This window comes from Anoplophora glabripennis, unplaced genomic scaffold (assembly GCF_000390285.2).
Source record: "Anoplophora glabripennis isolate ALB-LARVAE unplaced genomic scaffold, Agla_2.0 scaffold166, whole genome shotgun sequence".
NCBI classification, from domain to species: domain Eukaryota; kingdom Metazoa; phylum Arthropoda; class Insecta; order Coleoptera; family Cerambycidae; genus Anoplophora; species Anoplophora glabripennis.
This window is the reverse complement of record NW_019416519.1, coordinates 103701-120632: the sequence shown is the minus strand read 5'-3', so window position 1 is coordinate 120632 and position 16932 is coordinate 103701. Positions and strand designations below refer to the sequence as shown.

Here is a 16932-nt window from a genome sequence, read left to right as displayed (position 1 = left end):
TAGGTCAAAAATTTTTGCGGATTCGGATTCCTGAGGGTCGAAAACATATTTGCGCCCAGGTTTGATCGACAGAGGAAAAAATGGAGGTTCAGCCTTCATTTCAATGGACTATTGTAAGTACCCCAACTAAATAAATACATATTATATAACAAATGTAAGGCAGGTATTATAATTAATTGAGGTGTCAAACTCACCTTCCTCGAAGCTCCCCCTGCCGGGCCCCCTGATCTGTTCATTGACGAAATTCGTCGACTTGGGCACATTGAGCGCCGACCTGATTCCAACGGACGAACCGTCCAGGTGACCCGGTCCTATTTTGGGCACATGACTGTTACAGTACACTTCCTTGTCCTCCTGCCGGTGCTGGTTGTTGTAGTAAGTCTTTAGGGTCAGTTTGGTGCCGCAGACCGCGCACTTGAAACAGCCGCTGTGAAAGAAGGTGAAGTCCTTCAGGGGGCCCACACGGTCCACTTGGTAGACGGTCTCGTTGCACCGCAGACACGTGCTTTCGTAGAAGTTGGGCCGGTACATGGCTTTGTACGAGTTTTGCAGCATATTCGTTTTCTTTTTGTTCGATGCACTTTATTCTAATTTGAGTTGAATCGACTCCGGTGATTGTTTTTCATTAACACACTTTCCCGTCATGCATGGGCGTCGCTGCAAAAGAAGTTCATAATTAATATCATCGATAATTATTTATTTTTCAAAATAAATGCAAAAACGAAAAAAAAATTGTTCTAGAAAAACATTATTTTTCATAAAGTTGTCTTGTCTCTTATTAATTCAGGAATAAGACTACTTATTTTGAAAATTTATTTATTTGAATTAAACAAATTTTACAATTTATCTGAAGTTATTTATTTGTGACACAGTTTTAGTTTTTTATTGATTTTTTTTGGTATTTTGTCCCCTGCGAAAAAATTTAAAAATTAGTGAAATAAATCCTTACGCCAAAAGGATCAGTCAAGAGTTACTTTTCTGGAATTAGTTTTGCTTAGCCTAAAAATCTCTCACTTAAAAAAACAGACAAATACAAAAGCACATCACTTTATATTGCACGTTTTAAAAAGTTGTTAACGTTTCGAAAATCCTCTGTTTCCGTCTACTGAACTTTTTTCGACTTTTTGTTTTAGTTATCTTGGCAGTTTTTTGTTTGCTTTTGTCTGTTTCCATAGTCATACAAATATCATATGATGTTTATTCTATTATTACTTACTTCATCTTTTCATCTTACTTACTTCATCATATGATACACGGTGTCTCATTTTAAATTACGCATTGCAATCTTTTCTTAGGGAAGTCACTTTCAAAATAAAAATTTAGACAAAAGTTGTAAGGTTCTGAGGGGGACATTCGAAGGTGACCTTGACACAATGGTCAACCGTAGAGGTCATTTGAGGGTCAACTTGAATTTTTTGATATGATAGATATATTTCTGATACAGGAAACGGATAGAGCGGATTTTCTGTTCAGATATGTCTTTATGTCTTCGACCCAGGTCACTATCACCTGGGTCAAAGCAATCTTGCCTTGACTGATCGTTTTATAACGATCTTACCTTGACTGGCTGGGCCATAGTTATCTTTCCTCAACTTAATGGTGCCGTAAATAGGGTACTCCTATTTCGTAAATTCAAAGAACCTTCAAACTTGATCATGATCAAAGTCATCACCGTATCATCCCATCAATCCATAAAGCTTTCAACAAGAATCCTTCGACGTACTTTCCCGAAAAATATCGAAAAATCTTATTCAGAACCTTATGTGACTCTAAAATAACCCTTTAGGGTAAAGACATATCTAAACGTAAAATGTTCCGCTCTATCCATTTCCGGTGTCAGAAATATATCTGTCATATCTAAAAATGCAAATTGACCTTCAAATGACCTCTACGGCTGACCTTCGTGTCCCAGTCAAGGTCACCTTCGAATATCCCATTCGGAACCCTACAACTTTTGTCTAAAAATGTTTTCTTGAAAGTGCTTCCCGAAGAAGATATTGCAATGCGTTATTTAAAATAGGACACCTTGTATATCTAGCTACGGAAACAGAAAGCAAACAAATTTTAACTAAAACGAAAAGTCAAAAAAAGTTCAGATGATGAAAACAGATAGATTTTCAAAATGTCAACAACTTTTTCAAGTACGCGATATAAAGTGATTTGTTTTTGTATTTTGTATTTGTTTGCTTGTTCAGTGTGAGATTATTTCGTTGGGCAAAACAATCTTCATAAAAATTACATTTGATTGATCCCTTTAGCGCAATGGTTTATTTCAATTTTTAAATTTTTTCACAGGTACCAAAAAACCCAAAAAAATGAAAAGAAAATTACAACTTAAACCATAATCAGTTATCATTATTGTCTTTATTCGACATTTGCAAATAGCGATCAACTTTATTCTAGACGGTAATCTCTGAAAACTATACCGGGTAGGAAAGTACCGATGGTCTATCTGAAGTTACGTGAGAGCGATAAAGTAAGCCATAGAAATCCATGCGATAGAGAAGGATGGCTATAATGAAGGCGTCTCATAGTCACCGCCCGTTTCGCCCTTCCACAAATAAGATCCACTTCTTATTTGTGGAAGGGCGAAATGGGCGTTGACTATTAGACGCCTTCATTATAGCCATCCTTGTCTATCACATGGATTTCTATGGCTTACTTTATCGCTCTCGCATAACTTCTGATCAGTACTTTCCTACACTGTAGACCATCGGTACTTTCCTACCCGGTATATTCTGAAGCTTCACTTGTGGTGCAATAATAATTATTTTTCGATGGATTACTAAGTATCGATGCTGGCGAAGTAACTCAACCACTTTCGAAGATAGTTTATTGGACACCTGAATTTAATTCTCAATAGAGTCTTAAAAGTACGTTTTCGCCACTTGATACGTATACTTTCAACTCCCATCTCTTTTGTTGGAGATAATATTGGAATGAGCTGAAATCGTCACATAAGAGTGTCAAAAAAAGTGACGCGTATAGTTTGTCAGATGTTTGTCTTTTAGTGTAACGTCACATATTTCGGCAGCCCGCAAAAAATTGTCATACTTGAAATTGTACAGATCGAATCTGACCCTTGTTTACTATTTACATAGATACTATAGAAATGAACAATTTCAAATTAACTTATTTTTACACGGATTTAGAAATATTTAAGAACACCCAACAAGTGTTTCATAAAATAGATACATTAATGTGCTTAAAACTTACAAAAAAACGATATAAAAGAATATTCCTAAATTTAAATAAAGTAAAAATTTAACATTAGCCGTGTTATCCCTAATGCGCATGCTCGGAAGAATAGCCTCATACGCAGATGAGATCTTGTTGATATATCATCGCTGTCAACATTAATGTATTTTCTCTTCTTTTGTTTAATCTTGGCATTTTCTAGTTCTACTAAGTATTTTTTATTGTTTTTCTTGGTGCTCTGCTGTGTCGGTTTGTTTATCGAGTGTTTTTTTTTTTCAAGTGGATTATTATAGACGTACCTACTCTTAATTTTCTTGAAAGGTTACTTCGCTTTTAACATTGATATAATTTTAATTTATTAATTACTATAAAAGTCAATATTGTTCTATAAATTTAAATATATAAATTCTATGATTCTTTTAGTTTGTCACTTGGGGTATGAAACATCTTAAATATTTATAATATTACCTGAATATGGCGACATTTAAGGTCATGATAAAGAAGACATTTTTTTTGGAATTTATATCCAAAGTACATAAGGTCGAAAATCGATCTAGTAAAAATACCGAGAAATTCTTTATGACAATGTGTACTATAGGGTTGCCCATTACTTGGCGTATGTGACGTCACTACTAAAAAGGTCGGTTTCAAATATGCAGCGATTTTTCTTGGAGATCTGCTTATTCTATTAACACGAATCCTTTAATTGCCACATATTCTATTAGCATAACAAAGGAAAAAATTTCCACTTTTTAGTAAACTTCGAGGTCAAAGTAATGTATTTTCGATATCATGTAACATGAAATTCGTCTGATGTAGCAAATGTCAGCTACGTGTCTTGCTGTCAGAAATTTTAATAATAACCACTTCTTCTGTAGCTTGTACTGTAATATTTAGTATATACAGGGTCGGAAAGTCCCCATGGTTCATCGGCCGTTACGTGAGAGCGATAAAGAAAGTCATAGAAATCCGTGCGATAGAGAAAGATAGCTATAATGAAGGCGTCTAATAGTCACCGCCCATTTCGCCCTTCTACAAATAAGATCCACTTCTTATACATACATAACATTGATTCGTTCAAAATTGCATTCAAAACAAACCAGTAAAACATTTTCAATATTTTTTCATTTTCTTTTCAGTACATTTTTTTCTGAAAGTCATTATAAGATGTTTATAGTATATTGTTTACTATATTGGAGAGGTTTTAAGCTAATTCAACTAAATTCAATAAAATTCTTGTTAAAAAAATCCTATAGGATATCTATCTATCTAGGTATGGAAACGATATCTAACCTCTCTCAGGCAAGATTCTTGACTGTTAATATTATGCAGGAAACAACAAATCTTTGAGCTACATGTCCCAACTAGCATTGAATTACACCAGCAATATCTACTAAATAACTAGTAATTAATAATTATCCAAAATAATGAAAGAGTAAATATGAAAAAATCAATTAATGAAAAAAGGTATTACAAAATACAATTAAAAAATAACAATATATAATGGGGGTGTTTTTGTATAGAGCCAAAATGAAAAAGAATCTGTAAAATTTAAAAATTTGTATGGTAGTCGCGAAAGCTATTAACAAATAAACAAAACTGGCACAACATATTAAATTTAATTTATTTAAATGATTTTTTAACTTAAGGTTCTTTTGAAACAAATCTAATTTCGTAATTTCAAATCATTTTATTATATAATATTCATTATATTTCGTTATATTTAATAACATACTATTTTGACATATATTTATGCAATAACGGATTATAACATTAAATTAAAAAAGCTGTTACCTAGCGCCAGAGGCAATCATAACTTAAGTATTGGTCTTTGTTAAGAATTTTATAAACGTCTTTTATTTGGAATTAATATCTGCTTTGTATAATTCTGTAGTGCACCAGATAATCCTCAAGCGAAGTTAAACTGAGATAATGGGTAAAATAAAGTGAAATTTAGAGATATAGTATAATATAAAGAGAAAGTTTTATTAGGAGAAAACAGAAGAAAATTAAAAATTAATTATCATAATCCACCAAACACACATCAACTTCAAAAGGTGATGTGTGTGAAATAAAAAGAAACAATAATTTACATCTGTATAGAAAACGAAAATATTAAAAGATTTACTATGACGATGTAGGTAATGATGACACAAAAGCAGCAAGAATATTACCTTTGTAGATCATCAATTTAAGATTAAGTACATTTTTGCACAGTAAAATTTTAGATCAGAAACTCGTTTTTATAAATTACCTTTCATTTTTATTATTAATACTACCAATTAGCTTTTTATCATACTTTTATAAAACTTTTTATAAAATTTTAAATTCTTTTATTAGGAGTAGCTAGTAGCCAGACATGTTGTTCCAGTTGATTATAATGGTTTCATACATGGAATTTGATCGACATGCTTTTCGGCGCAAGTACTTACATGTTAGACATATATAGAGAGATCTCAAATTTCAAAATCTTGTGAATAGTTGTATTTACTAATAGATTTTGGGACTATTTTTTCTAAGAGGTAAATCAAAAACTGAATATTAAATTTATTTATATGCCCATTTAAAAGTACGTATACTGAGAACAGAGGTTTTATATAAAAATTTGTTTAACTTTGACTTCTCAAAAAAATCGCGGTATTCCTTGATTAGTAAAAGCACAGTTTTTGTTGTTTCACTTTAAAAAAATCTATTAATTAACAAATACATCTTTTATCAGAGTGCTCAGATTTGAAATGGGTCACTCTGTATGTTTTATAATAAGTTATTTCTATATTATACTATTTATATAAATGATTCAAGATACTAGTAGGTACATAATAATAACGCCTTTATTGTATTCTAAATTTTGTTGAATATAATAATCATCCATAATTCACGATGTGCTCTGTGAAAAATCTCGAGTAATTCTTATCTTCCCATGAGAACACTGCAAAGTGGGGCAGATTAACAGAAACGTGTCGGTTTTGATATATTCAAATAAACTGAATCCTATTTATATGGTTCCAAAGCGACTAAAATTTAATTAATAAAAATGAAATGTGAAGAATGAAGAATAATCTAGGTACTTAGTACACAATATAAGACCATAGTTTATAATTAGATTTTATACATACAAAAATGTGTGCTTTCTCAAAAATGCTCCTAGTTTCATTAAATACAGTTATTCTTGGATCTATCTATAATTACCTAAAGATTAAAAACAAAAGTATACTGGGTGGTTCAGAATTGTCTCCGAATGTTTTCAGGGGGTGATAGTACATAAAAATAATGCGTATACCTCTTATATAAACTTTTTTAAAAGGATATGAAACGAGATATAAACTTTTATTTCATGGAGGTGAACGGAGTTATCTCTTTAAAAAGAAATAGTGGTTATAATCATTTTTTGTATCTTTTTATAGAAATTGTTCGAAATGTATAATATTTCAAAGCACATGGGATCGATAAGAAATTTTCGAAATGTATTCTATACGTAAACATGAATTCTTGGAAAACGGTTCGATTTGCCGAAATACATACTTTTCCACTGTCTGGAAATAAATACTTTTGTCAGATTTTCCAAAAAAGATGTGGAATTGGAATAATACTGCAAACATTAGTGTTTAGATGATCTAAGATTAAAATATGAATAAGAAATCTAAAAAGACTTTTAGGATATCTTTAGAAAGGTGTATCTCCCTTACTATTCAATATTTTTAACATAGTTCTTCTTAAATTTAAAGACATTTCTTCAAGCAGTCTCAATGTTCACATTCTTAGGGAACTTAAGACTACTTCTAGATTTTACTACCTAGTACATACTTAAAAAAGGATTGCAATGTATTCTTTATTTTTAGATGTTTCACAGTATATTCTGAAGCTATAACACAAACGAGTGAAATTACAAGTTGCTTCTTTGTTTCCTGTTGCTTCTCTGTAGCTTGTTCAAAATTTTCTAGTATGTTTTTAATGTAAATCATATTATTATTATATTATTTATTTATTTTATTTTGAGCCTCTGTTGAACAGCTACTCTGTTGTGTTAAGCTATTGAAAAGGAATGAAGTCAGACATTTATATTTTGTTATAAGATTAATATATTAAAATAATTTATAATATTCGTTATTCGCAATAAATACAAAGTTCATAAATTTTACTTTAATAATAATTTTTGTATTAAGAAAATAAAGATATTTTAATAGAAATAAATGTAACATCTGGAGTACCTCAAGATTCCATTCTTAAGCTATTGTTATTTGTAATTTTCATTAATGACATTATAGAAAGCCTATTGCCTATATTATTTAACACATGAATTCCTACTGCGTTGTCAATATTCCAAATGCTGCTAAATGCAATCTTGTAACCTTTACAAAAACAGTATCTCCAATTATTTACGATTGACAACATTAATGGAATGATATTAGATAGATGTGAGTCAATTAAGAATCTAGGTGTGACACTTTTGACAGTAAATTAACTTTCAACTCGCACTTTGTTATTCATAACTCTATTTTTCATTAATGTTTGTACCATCATGTTACATAATACTTTCATGAAAAGTAAACTTAAATATACGTCGCTGATGTAGCAATCTGGGAATGCAAACATGCAGAGAGTCTGGAAAACGTCCAGAGGCGTTTTTTCATTTATGGAACAGATTTTCGATTTCAAGTTTTGACCAACGTAGGTGACCTCAGTCATTAATATTTAAAAAAAGAGAATCCAAAGGAGAACTGAATATTTAAATGTTCCCATAACTCTTTAAAAAAAGTATTTTCTTAGTTCCTATTTACACATTTGTGTTTTATTTATAAAATATATTATTCGTTGTGCCTCTATGTTCAATAATGTATACTGCATGTATGTTTAATTTGTTTCTGTCTACGTATGTTGTATTCCAATTACCTACTTTAATTACATATTTGACATTCCCGTCCGGGTATGTACTGTTGTAGAAATAAACAAATTAATTAATTAATTAATTAATTAATTAATTAAGGCTATGAGTAAGCAGTTTTGTAAAAGCCTGTCAACTTTTGTCAGTATCACATACTCTGAGTATTAAAAAAAATCAAATAGTCTTGAAAAATTAAACTTTTCAGGCACTTGAATAATAAAGACTCGATATAATTCGACCACTATTACTTGTCTTGATTCTGTCAAGTAAAGCCGCTTAAAAATCAAGTCAGTCCCTGTACTAGGCCCTGGACCCCTTTGGCCCCCCCTTCGCACGGTCCTGCTTTCTGTTTCCTTTTTTCACAACTCCGGCCTGTTCCAATTTGTGCAACGAAGCAACCAATGCACCTAACAAGTTAAGCATAAAAACACATCGTCATTTAGCGCGACGGCACTGGTACCGATTAATTTCACAACACTTTGTTATTAGAGAGACTTGTCCGCTGAAACCGCCGTAACCTCGATTTGCGACAACCTATGGTTTTTTTTATTTGCAAAATATCTTATTTCCCACGGATGTTTTGTAACTTACTGGCCGATTTAAAAGCGTTATATGAGGGATTATAATATTTTCTACGGCAATTTTATTGGATACGTGTCGGTATTCCCATTTTTATTTTGTAGCGATATTTTCTCACGTCCGTCTGATAGTTTTGGTTACGGTTGCGCAACTGTATTGAATTCGGTCGCAGTTCTTGTGTAAATCAGACCTAACTGGCATAGAGCTTATAAAACAGAAAAATGAATATTTATTTGTGTTACAGTTTTTGCTCTGAGAAAAATCCTTTTTATTTCTCATATAAGTATTGACATTTTTTAAAATGACATTTTATTTTTCACTTGTGTCATTGTACTTCGTTAAAAACTCCCAACAGTAATTAATTATCGGATAAATGCTAACTTTTCAGCAAAAAATATATCTAATACAGTGCTACGGCAAGGGTGGTAACAGTTATCGCCAAGTAATTCAAGATTTCAATGAAAAATACCCAGGTGTGCATATGGCGCAGTCGTCTTTACATAAAGTAGTTAAAAATTTTTTGCGAACCGGGTCAATGGCGAAAACACCTAGGCAAAATAAAACTATAATGATGAAGATGCCGCTACTGTGCTAGTTCTACAATCAGTGAATGAATAGCCAACCATGTCACTGAGGAGACGCTCAGAATACTTATAGGAATTGTGAAAAATTCTGGTATACAAACCAATTCACAACCACACACTATAGAGGATTGCGATGAAGCTAAACGTCTCGATTTTTGTCTGTGGATCGGTGGTATGGAACCAAATTCCCATCAACGAATTATATTTTCGGACAAATCCAGTTTTTCTACAAATGGCATTGTTGCTTCAAAACATTTGTGATATTGGAGTACCGAGAATCCTCACTTTAGAATACCGTCTAGGCGGTAATATTGCAAAAAAGCAAATGTTTGGTGTGCGGTATCATTTTATGCAATAATAGCATCATACTTCTTTGAAGATACATGCAATGGAAACAGTTACCTGAATATGCTCCAAACGTTTTTTACTAATGAATTGGACAGTTTACCACTGGCCTACAAAAATTGTTTTTATTTCCACATTTCCCAATTGCTAGATTGGCCGGCATTCTTTATATTAATGGCCCCCGCGATGTCCAGACTTAACAATCATGGACTTTTATTTGTGGGGCCGACTCAATCAGATTGTGTATAGCAGGCCTTTGGACAATAACATCGAGCAGCTAAAACAACAAATTAGAGATGCTACACAGTCCATATCTTTAGAAGAGATTAGACTACAGTGAATTCCTTGCACGCCTTCAAAGTGTGAACGTTGGCGCAGGAGTCTTCGAAAAATGTTTTATTATACATACATTTTATTCCAAATTTATTATGTTCTATAAAAAATTAAACCAATTTTGTGTGCGAATTGTTTTATTTAAAAACTCAAGTAACTTTTTTGCACGACTTTTGCAAAATATCACAGCAACTAAAAATATAACAGTGTTTTCAGAACTTAATTATCTTCAATCGTTTTCAAGAAAAACATTTCCCATAGGTATTTTGTAATTCTTTTTATAGAAAATATGTACAGGAACACTTAGAAATATTTCGACATTAATTTGTTCAACTTCCGATTTGATCGGAAATTAGTTTCACCCGTATGTATTTATTTTCCGGAAATATTGTGTAGAGAAAAATTATTAGAAAAATATGGAAACTTAGGAACTTTAATTAGAATCCAGGATATGAAAAGTTTTAGCCACTTTTAATAAAAACAACATGTAGAAATAATTTTAATAAACAAATCATCAAACCATCTCCGCTTTTAGAGGAAAATGTATATTTCGAATAGGTTAAGATGGCTAAGAGCATGTTGCTCTGGAAGATTCAGAAGCTCAGCTGAACATCAGACAAAGACACTTTTAAGTAAATTTACACAATATTTTTTTAGTCTGCTTTATTTTGGTAAAGGCTCAAGTTGAAACTTGAATATTGAATACTGTTTTTTGAGTTATAGGGAACTGATATTTTGTTTCATTTCGTTGTTTACAATGAATTTTTATCAGTTTATCAACCTTTTGTTAATTTGTGCTTAGGCTCGACTAATTTGAGATTTATAGGCATCCAGAACTCCAGAATATAAAAGTTTATTGTTATTTCTTATTCATTGAATGTTATTCCAAGAAAATATATCTAGAAGTCTGCTTCGAGTGTCTTCCAATTTTTTTTCAACTTTTTGTTCAGGGAAAAGAATTTTTTTCCACTTTTCCTGTTTTTTTTTCTAATTGTAACATCTCTAACCTCTACAGGGTGGGCCACCACTAACGCCTCGGTCGCTAGGGGCCAAACGGCAAATAGAAACCTGTTTAAGTCGGTATGTGTAGGTTGATTACGGCTACATTTTAAAAATATTTTGAAATATACGAGGTGTCCAGGAAAAGCGCACCATATCAAACTTATGTATTTTTAAATGGAACACCCTTTATTTTACTACATTTTTGAAGGCACCATAAAAAGGCACTAGGTTCTGCATACCTAGGACTTATTATTGTTTGTGAGATATTTCAATTTTAGTGAAAATACAGGCTTAGCGTAGAAATTTAATATTAGCAATAAAAAATTAATTTTAAGGAAGCAGCTTTGCAGAGTGTATTTTAGATCCTTGAAGTTATAAATTATTATATTTGTCGTCACTTAGTATTGTACAGGGTGTTCAAAAAATACTGAATACTTCTCTCCACTTTAAATAGCAATATCTTCGTTATTTTAAATGGGACATTTAAAAATATTTTTAAAATGTTTCCTACAACCTACACATACCCACCTAAACAGGTTTCTATAACATTTGCCGTTTGGTCCCTAGCCACCGAGGCATTACTGGTGATCCACCCTATATATACATACTATATATACATATAATACATTTTGCACAGTATTAAATTTACGTGATCGTCCAAATAAAAATCCGCCAGAACACGAATTTCGTATTTTTTTTATTTTCGATCGTTTTGTTCTCAAAATAGGAACAAGATATAGTCTATCTATGGAAGGAGTTGAAAGGAGGTAAGTGGAAACATATTAGATGTTTTTTTTTTCTTTAAAATTCCAATAATACATTGTAGTAATGCCAATTAATTATGAATCACATAAATAACCAATTCTTTTCCATCATTTAATATGCGTAGGATGCCTCTAGATGGTCAAGCAAAAAAATTTTTATTGCCTGAAAATGGTGTGCCATAAATTGCTGCCATATTCAGCGGTATCTCTAAAAACATTCTTTTAGAACGTGACAAAATTCTGCAAAAAGCTAGTTTCTATAATATTTCTTTACATTCCTTCAAATATCTTTACCTATTTGGATATTTAAACCTCATTTCTTTAAAATTATCAGACAGAAACAGACTATTAAGAAAACTACGTGGTCTAAGTATTTGAGCAACGATTAAATTGAACTTGATAAATTTCTCAATACAGAACATACGATGTATGTACGTATATCATGTATTCCAGACCTCTATTTTGACAGCCACATTTAGAAAATCGTTGTGACAATATTTGATTAAATTCATTTCTATTCGAAAAATAAAACACAACAATGATTTCTATTTAAACAGTTTCCAACGGTATGAATGAAAAAATCCAAGTGTTTCTAAGGTACAAATGCTATGGTTTCACGGTATTTGCCGGCAAGGACAACATTGTTATTGACACAGATATATATTGTTTACATAACCAATAGAACAATGTGTGTAGAAATAATATGGGCAAGAGACGAGTTTCCTAACCTAGCCATATAAAGGAAAGGCTTAGATGTGTATCTGCGGGTTTATAGAAATGGATAGGCATCTACCCGGTGCCCCGTGTTTACTTATATGCTCACCATCGTGATCTTCTAATGAAACGTAGATATATCTAATGTTATTCTGAGAAAGTGAATACGTGGAAAATGTGTTTTAATATATGCAGGCCTGGAAGCATATATTTACGTAAACCTTAAAGTAGAAAGTAGTCTCTAAATCAGGAAAAAAAATGTCTTACTTTGAAAGACCATATGAAGTAAGGTAAACCAAAAACATCCTAGTGTGTTGTTACATTTGAATTTTTCAAGAAATTGTTAAAATATTTCAATTTCTTAAGGATACACTGAGTAAATTATTATCTAATATCAAACTAACCTGTAAGTTCAGGTATGATTCGGTTAAATTTTCGGTTAAGAGTTTATTATCTATGTAGAGTAATACATATTTTTTTATAATTTTATATTTAAATTATTATAAGTTTGAAAGTAGTTAAATCGTACACATTTCAAGACTTATACTAATATTAATATTAAACTTTAAGAATGATAAATATTAAATAAACTATTACTGCTAAAATGCATTGAAATAAATAAGAACATATTTATTTTAATATTAATATGCCTTCATCAGTTACCAGCAAACTTATTAAACTAGTTAAAACGAAACGAGTCTATTTAACTTTAATAACTAGACTTATTTACAGTGTGCGTTATTTTCATGCGCAAAGACTAAAATAAAGATTGCAATGGAGAGCGCAGGTCCAATGTCCACAAACTATTGAGACAAGCTCATACAAGCTTGTCCATGTCTAGGAAATATAACTAATTAAAAAACAATAATTAAAGTTATACAGTTAGATATTACATTTTGTAGAAGATTTACTATATTATACAAGTGAATGAACTTATTTTTTTGATGGCAGTGATTTTGGACGAGGCTGAAAAACAAAAAAACAATCGTGATATTTTCGTATTCGCCTTTTAATTTTCTACAAATTACTACCCACCTATGTTTTTCGAAAAAAAAACTAATTTTCGAGTAAAACTTAAAAAACGAATTGAAAACGCCGAACCTCAACCCACTGGATTTCTTTTAGTGGGGTGCTTTTACACGACTAGTATACAGTGAATAAATTAATACACCTGAGCAGTTAGAAGAAAGAATAAATAATGCTTTTTATCAGATTTAAGCAACAATAAATTTCAAGCAAATTACATTTTCGTTACTAAAAAGATGTCGCGTCTATGTTCGTGGAAATGGAGGTATTTTTGAACATTTGCTCAAATAAAATCATTAAAATGAGGATTAATGTTATTAATTTCTTTATTCGATTATATAACTGAGTGATTAGTGTTTGTCATATCATTTAAGTAAAAGTATTTTCAGTTCGTTTTTTAAGTTTTACTCGAAAATCAGGCTTTTTTCTAAAAATATAAGAGAGTAGTAATTTGTAGGAAATTGAAAGACAAATCCGAAGATTGTTACCGTAAAGCAGTGGTGTACTATTTTATTTAGAAAAATATTCCACCGATTCCCTGTAAAAACACTTAATTAAATATCCTCTAGTTTGTAGGTAGGTACTACACTTATTAAAAAGTAAACCATTATGTCGAAACTCATATAGTTAAACTTGCTTAAAATACTGTTGCTTCCATATTATTTCAAAATACTTACACATAAACAAAACACGTCATTGAAAAACTTACATAATACTTGTACCAAGTATTCCTATAGTCCAGGAGAATTAAGCTCAAACCTTCCAGATGTGGATGTTGCTTGACGTAGATTACATATTAGTAAAAATCGCTCGAGAATAATATGTACAATGAAAATATAAGTTAGTGCCAAGAAAAATAGTTATGCTATTTGCAGGAAAAATTAAAATACGCTTTAGTATTTCGTTTTGTAATACCTAATTGAATGTACTTAAATCCATATTTAGGTATAATAGAATTGGACCATTTCTTACCTGTCAGTTGAACACATCAAAGCTATACTTCTACTACTTTTTACGTTGTTTTGGCTATCTAACAACAAAAACAGGACATACGCGAGTATCAAAACAATGTTGTAGGAAATTTCATAATAAACAATTTCCTTAGCGATGGTTCTTTCTTTAAACCTCATATTTACAAAGTTATATTGGAAAATGTGAAAAAAAATACGTAATTTTTGCATATTTTTGCACTTTCTCTGTAAAAAGCACACCTTTTTTCCCTGGCGCTAACTTATGTTTTCATTGTATACCTATATTACCTATTTTTCAGCGATTTTTTCTAATATCTTATTTACGTCAAGTGACAGCCATGCTAATATGTACCCAATTCTCCTAGACCACTAGAGGTATTTAAAAGCACACAAGCAAACAAGTAAATAAGTAGTATTGCAATTTATTTTTCATGAACAATTTTTACACCAGACAGGTAAGTATACCTATTCTCTAGGAAATCATTTAATTTTATACCTATTTTTTATTTCTCTGCACTGTACTGTAGTTTCAATAATCCTTGCTATTGTTTATTGTATCGTTTACGACATTTAATTATTCTGTTGCAGTAAAAACAAGTAGCCTAATTGACATAGAAACATGCCACATAAAGGTTATCCAGATTCCAGATGGTTCCAATATACAGAAAACAATTCTCCCTTCAGTATATTATTACATCGCCATATAAAAAAATTGTTTTACACATACTTCTTACTTTCACAATAGGCATTTCTATAATGATGAATCTGTTAAAGGTAAAGAAAGTGCAAAATCAATTTTATCACATTTGGAATGTCAAGATTTCGTCGTCTCATCTATAATTAAAATCGCTCCGCAGCCAAGACGTTTCTAGTTTCAAAGCGGCCCTGAACTTTATTATTTTAATATTAAATTACGTAAGATTAAACAATCCTTTCTACGATTTCAAATAATACCACCTCAAAATGTTAAAACCATTAACTTTATTCGCGTAGAGAGGTTATATTATATTTAGCGAATTATGTCATATTCTATAAGTACCAGGATTTGAAACTCATTACTTTGTTTGTCGATATTATGCTCAATTTAAAAGCACAGAATAACCAGGGAACCTTAAGCAGCCTCCTAATTATCGTTAAAAAAATAATAAAAGTTTGCGAATAACAGTAGCCAAAAGCAACCTTGTCCCCATTGCTATATTTCTTAAAAAAATATCTCCCACACTTACAGATGTCAGAACTGTATCCACATGACACTCGACACACACTTTTTGCAGTGTTTACGGGCACAGATTCACTGGACAATCGCGATTTTTCCTCGATCGAAACTGACAGAAAGGTTGCGTGACGGCGTAGCGCGTATTGGAGTTATTACTGGATGACCGCCGTGGCCATGTTAATGTCGACACTGAGTCCTCCGGTTCTCGCTACGATTTCGCCTGTCTCCCCGTCTACCCGCGTTCACCTGTTTCCGGAGAGCGAGGAGAGGTCATACCGCCTCGGTGAAATCGAAAACACAGCGAGCTTCGGCTTCGTATATCGCTTAACTATGTGAAATTCGTGAAGCAGGTGTACCTATGCCATTTTCAAGTAGGCATTCTGTGATTTGAAATGCACACTTTTTTATAGAAAGAGTGTAACTGAAAGCTGGCATACTACACTGTAAGAGAATTGGGTGAAATTTCATTCAAATTGCACTCAAAATGTCCGCGCCCGATTGAGTGAATTTTTCACTGTATTAGCGTACAATTGAAATTTTATGAATAAAGCTAGTGAGTAATTTTATTCAAATCTGAGTTTTTGCCAGCTGTCCATTGAGTGACTTACTTTATTCTGAGCATATAAGAGCAATTGACTATTTCTTTAATATAATTAATTAAAATATTGAACAATTTTTTACTCAAACTTAAATTAATTAAATTATATATTCTATTCCCAACTAGCACACATCGTTGTATTAACGTAATAGTCACTATCGAGGCGACAATAAAGTGTTTGGCTACTAATGATAGGAACTTCCCAAATACCATAAGTTGTTACATTTTATTTACCAATGTGGGGAATGATTTTCCGGTAGAAAAGTAGATCCAATAACGAATTTGGAACTTATTTCGCCACTACCTTTAAAGTAATGGCTTAGTTATATAGAAGAAACTGTTAAGTCACAGAATAGTAAATGTTACTTTTCTAGTTGTCGTTCTTTCCCTAATAACATTTCTATTTCATCTATTTAAAATTTAACATAGTAATACCATTGTGTTCATGAATCCCTAATTTCCATTTGTTACCTTAAAGTATCTAAAGTTTTAATTTTACACTGAAAGAAATGGGCTTATTAAACTGTTTATCTAGAATAATGTGTATAGCGCATATTAAAACTTTTATAACCAATATACAACTTTTATTAAAAAAAAGCAACGATCTCCATACTCCTTATTCAATGAATTTAACTGGAAGGTGCTTAATACACCTTATGCATCTATGAAATAAAGGTTATAATGAATTACTTATACATTATTAGGTGTTATAGACTTTAT

The 16932-nt window shown here is 31.5% G+C and overlaps 1 protein-coding gene across 1 annotated transcript in view; it reads right to left on the bottom strand.

Annotated features, from left to right (window-relative positions):
• Window positions 1-15803, bottom strand: part of LOC108907030 (hillarin) — a 126063-nt gene extending 110260 nt beyond the window's left edge. Inside the window, exons 1-2 of the mRNA XM_018710538.1 lie at window positions 15625-15803; window positions 195-657 (exon numbers count right to left, since the gene is read on the bottom strand). Of these exons, the coding sequence (XP_018566054.1) occupies window positions 195-555 (361 nt within the window). The 5' untranslated portion in view covers window positions 556-657; window positions 15625-15803. The remainder of the gene's footprint in view (window positions 1-194; window positions 658-15624) is intronic.
• Window positions 15804-16932: the final 1129 nt, after the last annotated feature.